We start from the raw sequence: 8729 nt of genomic DNA on the forward strand, positions 1-8729 counted from the left end.
CACCATGGTAATGCTGCCCCCTTTCCAGTACTCTCTTCAAACACCCTCGATGTCTCTGACACGGGTGGAGATTCCTAGACTCATTCGTCAGGACCTGATCCAGCTGGATACCAAGAGGACATGGATAGAGCCGCCACAGGAGTTGGGCACAAAGATGGCTTTCTATAGAGAGCATCTTCTCCACCTCACAGGAGATGGGTTTGTGATTCGACCCAGCTACATGGATACACATATGTCTCATGGTTTGCGTACATTTCATTTTCATCTCTCTCTCTCTCTCTCTCTCTCTCTCTCTCTCTCTCTCTCTCTCTCTCTCTCTCTCTCTCTCTCTCTCTCAAGGTCAAGGAACTTTGCAAAGAGCTGAGTAGTAGCACAACCACGCCACGGAGTGGTGTTTAGATTAATGTGAATTTTTCTTTTTGTGGGCCAAATTGGAATGCAATCTCTCTCTTGTTTGGGTTATGTACTTGTGTTCAATTTCTTTGAGTTTGAAGTGTTCGAACGTTGTGTGTATGGTAAGCATGATAGATCAGCACAACCAAGTTTTTCAAGCAAGAAGAAGCTTAAGAAATCAGACCTAGTTCCATTTGGATGTTTGCGGGCTGAAACCTACCAAGTCATTAGGTGGTGCCCCTCACTTTATTACCTTCACAGATGATGCAAGTCAAAAGTTTGGGCAATGCATTAAATAAGGAAGATGCATTTCTCAATCTCTCAAAAATGGAATAGACCTCAGGTTATCTCCTCCAATGAATATTTTGCTCTTGTATATATCTTTGATATCAGTTGTCATTTGGATTATCAATCTATCTTGGTCCAGAGCCTGAAGTTAGTACCAAATCTCACAACATACTCCATGCACTGTTGAGCAACACCCCCATTGTATCCTATGGGTCCTTGGTCTGAAGCTGAGAGTGGTTCTTGTAGTTGTTACATTGTGCGTTGATGATTTCGGCAGAGCTTTGAGTACCATTGTATCCTGTCTTTCACTCATGTTTTTGTTCATGGTCATCTTGCAGTAGTCGTTGCCATTTGTTTGTATGGTACATTGCAAGTAAGACTTTGTGCACCCTACACTGAGAGGTACCCATAACATTGAGCGCACGTAACACAACACACTTTATCTTCCACGCTATGTTTCTAAATTCCATTACAACTTGTGAATCTCTCTGCTTCAGGATAGATCTTGAGACATCAAACCAAGCAAGACTTGATTCTAGCATAGAGCCGTCTCACAATCCTTTTCACAAAGATCATAGTCTGCCATGGCCCACTACAGTGGACTCTTCACTAATCTTTGGTGAGGATTCCCCACCTGTTCCTCTTCCAAGCATCTACCGAGAGATCAGCTTCTCAATCAGTGATCATTTTATCGAGTCGAGGATATTTGGTAGCCTGATGAACCTATTCTAGGGTATGTAAAGAGCTAAGACAGGAAAGCAGTGGGATAATGCAAGATCGGACACAAAAGGCAAAAGGCATTGAGATTATGCAAGAACAAACTCAAAAGAAGTCCACAGGTAGCTCTGAAGGTACCATAAACTGGTGCAGCCAAAGCAAGGAGAGAAGCAGGAGACACGAGAGAGATAATTGCTATGCAAATTAGAGGCTACTCAAATTTTGCAGCTTGTGCATGCTGGATGCCACTTTTAAAGATCCCCTCTACTCCAGCACAATCAATTCCTTTCTTAAACTCCATTGGAAATATTCTTGACTGTACGTTCTCTGGTAATAATGTGAGGAAGAGCCTTTGTATAGCAAGTCTCTTCAATAGTTCAGTCTTCTAGCGAGTTAGCGCCTCGCCTAGGAGATATAAAAGATTGATATCCAATTTAAGCTCGAATAAATTTCGTTTATCAGACTTTGTTTTGTACCTTCACCTTGGGTTCTGTGTACTCAAGATGTTTATTTAATAGAGGATATTTGCTCAGCCAAAAACATGTCTAGACAAGACCCAAACTTGCCTCCCAAAAAAAATCCAAAGGTCCAAAGAACACCCAAAAAATAGGAATTTCTCCTATGGTGACGTAAGGGTGAGACAAATTCAATGAAGAATCAAGGTGAAAAACTAAGCACTGCACTAGAGAATGTGAGTGCCTCACTGTTACTGACACTGAAACTGAGAGTCAGATTGATGTCCACTGGTGCAAGGCTAATCACATGCATGGAAACATTGAAATGCCCTTCACATTTTTGCAGTTACAACCATGCTAACATCAGCAATTAAACTACCTTCATCCATTTTATTAGACACATCTCATTGAAAAGTGGAGAATATGAAGAGACTATTTCAGAGAGAAAATTTCAATTTGGTCTTCCCAGGAAAAAATCAATCTCACAAAGTCTGCCAGTGGAAAAACCAAATCTCTTATTAATTGATTTATCTTCTCTTCTTGAAGGATCCAACACATAAACATTTCTTCAGACAAGAGGAGAGTGCCACAGATTTATTTACATGAAAGTCAAATCGTGTACTTGCAAAGCTCAAGAGAACAGAGATGTAGAAACCCATTGAGGACAGCAGAAGAAAAGGGCAGGATCTACCCTCTCAAAAGTTGGAAACGACAACCACTGCGGATAACTGTTGCTGCAAAGCTTTTTAATTTCATCTTGGCTGATTTGGCTGAGAACAAGTAAGCATGCCGCCTGATCCATAGGAATATAAAAACAATTGACATTGGGTATAGAAAATTGTTCAAGAATATGGCATGGTATGATTAATAATTAAATCAACATAAAAGGTTACCTTCCAAAAGCGATTTGTGGCTCGAAAGGCCATATTGGAGCTCCATGAAGCCACAAGAACCAAACCCACCACAAAACCACTGAACAGCCCAAAAAATAGGCCCATGAAAAATATCAAAATCTGCAAACCCAAAGAGAGACTCAATACATCTACATGCCATATTCATTTTTTCGATTCATCAACATATAAATTTAACTCTTTTCAATCTCTCCATAGAAGAATCGGCATCACGTAATGCTTGGGCTCTTCCTTGGTAGCATTTAAAGAAAATTTCAAGCTTGGACCTCAAAGCTAGCTCATCACAGACCGTTCAGTATCGGCATACGGTTAACAAGATCAGTTTTCTAGATATAAATTCACCTTGCAATATCTATCAATAGCCATGGTTGAAGATCACCTTAAAGGGCATGCTCACCTAATTACAAATCACCTCACTGCCTACATAGAATGATCTGATCACAGGAGGAGGTGGATGTAGATTATCAAGTCCCACTATAGATGGATTGAAACCCAGCTGCCAGCTTCACACAAATAACACTCTTGGACAGTGATTCTGACAAGTCAAACTTGGCCTTGCATTGTGACAAGAGCATAGTGTAAACCAGATAATCTCCATCTGCCTTCCTATGTGACGGTTGTAGGATGTAGGTTTTTGCATCTAGGTGAAAGATGCAACTGATCACTGCATTCATTTGACAATTTAAAAGCCTCCATTGGTAAATTTTATAGTTGAATTTTACATTGGGGTAAGTGAGCTCAAGGTGTACTTAATAGTATGGCTGAATTTTTTTATCCACCCAATGTTCGTGGTAATTTCCCACTCTATTTTTACAAGAACCTTGTCTATGTCTAAGTATCAACAATCATCTTTTAGATGCAATCTTTTAGTGGATTTGGTACCTAGCTTGGTGTGTGGCTTTGACGGACGTGAGAGAGAGGTGTGAGAGATGCTCCCTTGTTCCCTACCCTCCTACCCCTTCTGTAATATGTCCTCAACATACAGTTTACATTAAGCTGGTGAGACCGCAAAGCTTTGCATCGACAATAATGGGATGATGTGAGCTATGGTTTTCGTTCAATGTCAACCTGCTTGCCCTCGTGGCAAAGCGGGCCTTCCCGGTTGCCAGTCAAAAGCAACCAGCTGGAAGGCTTTGACCAACAGGTCATCATATGGTTTGCACGGGTTGAGGTCGAACCTGCGACGTCTGGAGCTGGAGGCGCTGCACATACCACTACGCTACATGCGTGCACCTACAAAGGGGTGCAAGCCTGCCCATATTATGCTGAAGCATAAATGGTGCCCCCCAAAAAGCGCCGCGACCGGCTGTGGCAGTCACCTCCACCGGCACACATACAACCAGACCAATATTTAACCATAGCCAAAGTGGACAGACAATCTGCCATGATGGTAACCCCTGCAAGGCTCTAAGCCAAAGCTTTCTCAGGTCGTAAAAGCACATGATTGATGTCCTAAATGCAAAGATGTGACGTGTTTGTCGCTCGCTGTAAAGAAAGTTCAAATCAGCATTACGAGGCAATGCTTTTACGACCTGAGAAATCTTTGGCTCCGAGCCTTGCAGGGTTACCATCACGACAGATTGTCTGTCCAGTTTGAGTCTACTTTGCATTTGAAAATCAAACACTCTGATAAATCTAGCATGCATGCCATTCAAGATCTTGAGTTGGAAGCAAGCTGCTTCTAAAGAAAAGCGAGAGAAAGAATGCAAGGCTCTACCTGTTTCTGGAAAGGGGGTTTTGACCATAGCCAAAAGCAGAGGAAAAGCAAGATCTGAATGAAAGCGTCTCTAAGTGGCGTCAAGCTTCCCAGGCACAGCAGGAAACTAGCTCGATTTCCAAGAAGCACGAGTCAGAATCAATGGAAATGTGCCCTTCTCAACAGGACGCCGGCTCGTAGGAGACACGACGTAGAAAGGTGCTACAGCTTTTAGCATGCACTCCCTCCGCGGGAAAAAAACAAGGTCAAGGCGAGTGCTTCGTAAGTTGCATTTGTATTATATTGAAGTCGAGCCAAATTGCCTAAATTTGTCCTCAACCTTCGATAAAATATTACTTCTTTGACTCAATTTTATTAGATGTTGTTTCTTTTTTTATGGTTGAAAAATTATGCAAGTTTCCTTCGGCATGTGTCACACTCGGACGGGGGAGAATGGCCATGCTGAAATGGCGCGCTCTCATTGGTTCTCCAAAAAGTGAAAGATGGCCGTTAGGGTTTGTCAAAGGGGCGGCCTTCCCACCTCGGCCAACTTTCAGCATGGGAGGCCATCTGACAAAAGTCATGGTGCGAGTGCATACGACTGGGTTTTGAACACTGACAAGTAGCGAGGAAGCCGGGCATCGTACCACTTGGCCAAGGCAGGTTCGCTGCTCCTTCTACGCAGGTTTTTGTACTAGGTCCAATGTGACAGCAGCCAAGGGCGAACGCCGCCGGGCACCCTGCAAAAAGCGAGGGACGCCCGTCCCAGTGTGACAGGGGCCTTAGTTTGCACGGTGCTCTCCAATTTTTATAATGTATCATTCCCCCAACAACATATAATTTCTTTTGGACTTTTGTTACTTGATAGGGCTCTATTGACTCATCTAATATTATATTCACTAGTACGGCCAACTGCCTTCAGCGGCCTCTCTCTCTTTCTCTCTGATCCCTCTTTATCGCGTGCACAAGGGCTTCTTTCAATTTTGGAGTTTAGCCTTCATGTCGCAGATTTCGACACGTGTAAAGGGCTCCCCTTTCCGCCATATTATGTTAGTTTAGATTCATTCATGAGATACCTCCTCCAGATCCCATCCTTACATCCCAATGCTAACGTTGGTCACCCTCTAAAAGATGGATGAAGGATTGAACACGCGTCAGTTGCACGAAGCGATGTCATGTGACGCTCATATAACCAACCCAACATCCACTTGATGTTGCTACCAAAGGCAACCCACACATCTATTAAAAAAAAAGCATGAGCCTCCTTTGCATCTATAGCTGCCAGCTCCCCTTTGCACAGCCGTTGCCCTTGCTAAGGTCGCCTCGCATCTCCCGCCCAACCTTGATCATGCATTTTCTCTGCCTACTTCAACGCCCAACGACACCTCCCATTCCCCTTAGAAAGGGATCTCGCATGATTCTCATCATACCAAACAAGAATACCAAGTGGCTCATTGTATATTATATTCATCATTATTTACAGAGATTCCTCTCGATTTGGACTTGGCCACACATGAATTTCTCTCACCCTTACAAAAGGAGAATCCAGAACTCGAACTCGGACACTTCTGACATATGACTCACGGCAAACTCCCATAGCCACTTGCGCGATCGTATGAGCTGTTGCACTTACAAAGCCATGCAAATTAAAAAAATAGCATTGTCTTCTCGCATAATGCAAGATTATCACCTGCTCAATGCAAGGTACCACGAGCGCCTCACTCAATACTCTTTGTTTGAGTCGCTCTCCTTTGTCTGTGTTGCCTAGGCCTTGACAATTTTCTCCAATAAACGAATGGTGCTAGACCGTTGGTATCTCATTCGAATCTTGCAATTTTTTAATTTAAAATAATTGGGCTCCCCTTACTCATTTTTTTAGAATTTACCCCAGTTAGTACCCCCTACTCCCTACTAGTAGGGGGAATAATTGGGCTCCCCTTACTCATTTTTTTAGAATTTACCCCAGCTAGTACCCCCTACTAGCAATTATTCCCCCTGCTAGCAGTTAGTACCCCCTACTCCCTACTAGTAGGGGGAATAATTGGGCTCCCCTTACTCATTTTTTTAGAATTTACCCCAGCTAGTACCCCCTACTAGCAATTATTCCCCCTGCTAGCTGGGGTAAATTCTTAAAAAATGAGTAAGGGGAGCCCAATTATTTTAAATTAAATGTACCCCCTACTGGCAGCTTCCTCTATTTATTCATTCGTCTCAAGATTCCTTAGAATCCAACCTTTGATCTTAGCAACTCATACCCACCCCTCCATCGAGGGGTCGCCTTCTAAAATGAGTTGGAGAGTCGAACACGGACGCGCGAGAGGTATGACGCAACGTGAACTGTTGTAGACCACAGTCACGGTCGCCCTCGGCTGTCAACGACGTGAATATTAAAGTTTAAAAAAATATCTATAACCCCCCCCCTCCCCCCTTTCGCTTGCGCCACTTCTGCAACTATGTCTCTTCTAGAGTTCAACCTCTGCACCTCCTCTTCGTCTGCTTATCACCTTCACCTTATGTGCGGCCCCTGCTCTGTCCACCAACTCGCCCACACATAGCTAACTTTTAATTACAAAAAAATTTGTCCTCGGCTCTACATGCAGCAGGCTACGTCGGCTCTGCCCATCCCCTCCTATCCCACCTCCTCTTTGCGTGTCTGCTCCCCCCTGTGCGCCACCTTCTATGTGATCCAATGCGAAGGGGATATTCTCTTCTAATGAGCGATTTTTTGATTTTACGCCAGCTGGTACCCTCTACTTGGTTAGCTTAATAAGATCTCCAATTTCTGGTCCCTAGAATGAACTGCTTGGTATTAATGATCTGTTGCAGATCTAAGTCGCCAAATATGGCTTGATAGTTGTTTAAACAAAATCCATCGTAAAAGCATCATGCTTGTAAACTCACACACACTTAGAAGGATAAGCAGAAAGTACCAATCTCTCTCTCTCTCTCTCTCTCTCTCTCTCTCTATAACTAGCTACCTAGGCTATGTCCGTACTGATGTAGCATGTTGTTATCATCCAGGTAATTAACAATAGTCACCCTAATGAATGTTGGCCTCTGCAGAGATGTGCAAAGCCGGCTGCCCATGAATTAATCGCACACCAGCTACGCAAGAAGTCGTGTCGCTCAAAGTAGACTCTCCAAAAGCCCTTGCTGCTCCATCCCTCATGGTGGGTATAGTAGGGCAAGAGAGGGCACATGCTGGATGGTGTGGAGCTGCTTGACTCCAGCACGAGTGCAACGTTGGCTATGTGGCCTCCTTTGCCTCCCTTAGTTGCAACATAGTGGCCCTTCCGGCCTTCAACTCCTACTGTCATCCAGCATCTCTTGCGCGGATTGATGAGCTACAAAGGATGTAACTCTCTGTCGTCTCGATAGAGGAATTGGAGAGAGAGTTTCTCACGGCGGTTGAAAGCCTGCAAAGAACCATACTTTCTCTCTCTCTCTCAAGGTGGATGAAAGGCTATAGAGAAGGTCAGGGCTCGCAACCATAATCTCTCTCTCTCTCTATCTCACACACACACACACACAAGTCAAAGAAGACGAGAGGCGTCTTGTAGGAGGAGAAGTCAAACCATTCTCTCACTCTCTTGGGATAGTTTCCTATGACGTTAAAATTCTCTTCTTCTTCTCTTCTCTCTCTCTCTCTCTCTCTCTCTCTCTCTCACACCTTTCATGGTAGAGCGAGAGGAAGAAAAAGGTGAAGGGAAAAAAGCATATTTTTTAAAACTTGGAAAACTTGTATATGGAAACTTTTGTAGGAAAATTGTCCATATTTGAAGGTTTTCACACTAAATTTATCCAGATTTCATAGGTTCTCTCACTATCAAATGTAAATTTTAGAGACCAAACTCAAAATATGTAGTTGTAATTACACCATACCTATGTGTTTTTTAACACTATTTCCCGCGCAGTAATTTGCTTAATCGTGTGTCGGGGTCACATAGATCATATTGATAGGGAGTAAAAACATACATACATTTTTGAAGAACGCTAGACTCTTTGCATTAGAGGTAAATTTGGGAAATTTCCAAAAAAATCACAGCATTTTCTCATCAAAAGTACTTTTTTCCAAACTTTTTCACTCATTTAAAAATATAAAACTTGGGCATTATGGTAAACCATTCCTTCATGTGTATATGTTTGCTTCCCGTAGACTGCAAGCCAGCCATGGCTTCCATTCCTTATAATTTCTGAGGAGACATAGTGTTGACTCTTCACCATACTTTTGTATGGCACTTTTGTGTGGCGGGCAGCAAATGGCCTGCA

The 8729-nt window shown here is 43.2% G+C and overlaps 1 protein-coding gene across 1 annotated transcript in view; it reads right to left on the reverse strand.

Moving 5' to 3' along the window:
• The window catches only part of LOC147466114 (calcium-dependent lipid-binding protein-like), a 132542-nt gene extending 127807 nt beyond the window's left edge, over window positions 1-4735 (reverse strand). Inside the window, exons 1-3 of the mRNA XM_086523986.1 lie at window positions 4482-4735; window positions 2747-2866; window positions 2545-2646 (exon numbers count right to left, since the gene is read on the reverse strand). Of these exons, the coding sequence (XP_086380112.1) occupies window positions 2545-2646; window positions 2747-2851 (207 nt within the window). The 5' untranslated portion in view covers window positions 2852-2866; window positions 4482-4735. The remainder of the gene's footprint in view (window positions 1-2544; window positions 2647-2746; window positions 2867-4481) is intronic.
• Between the last annotated feature and the right edge of the window lie 3994 nt (window positions 4736-8729).

The sequence above is a fragment of the Adiantum capillus-veneris genome, chromosome 1 (genome assembly GCF_014529385.1).
Source record: "Adiantum capillus-veneris isolate H3 chromosome 1, ASM1452938v2, whole genome shotgun sequence".
Classification (NCBI taxonomy): domain Eukaryota; kingdom Viridiplantae; phylum Streptophyta; class Polypodiopsida; order Polypodiales; family Pteridaceae; genus Adiantum; species Adiantum capillus-veneris.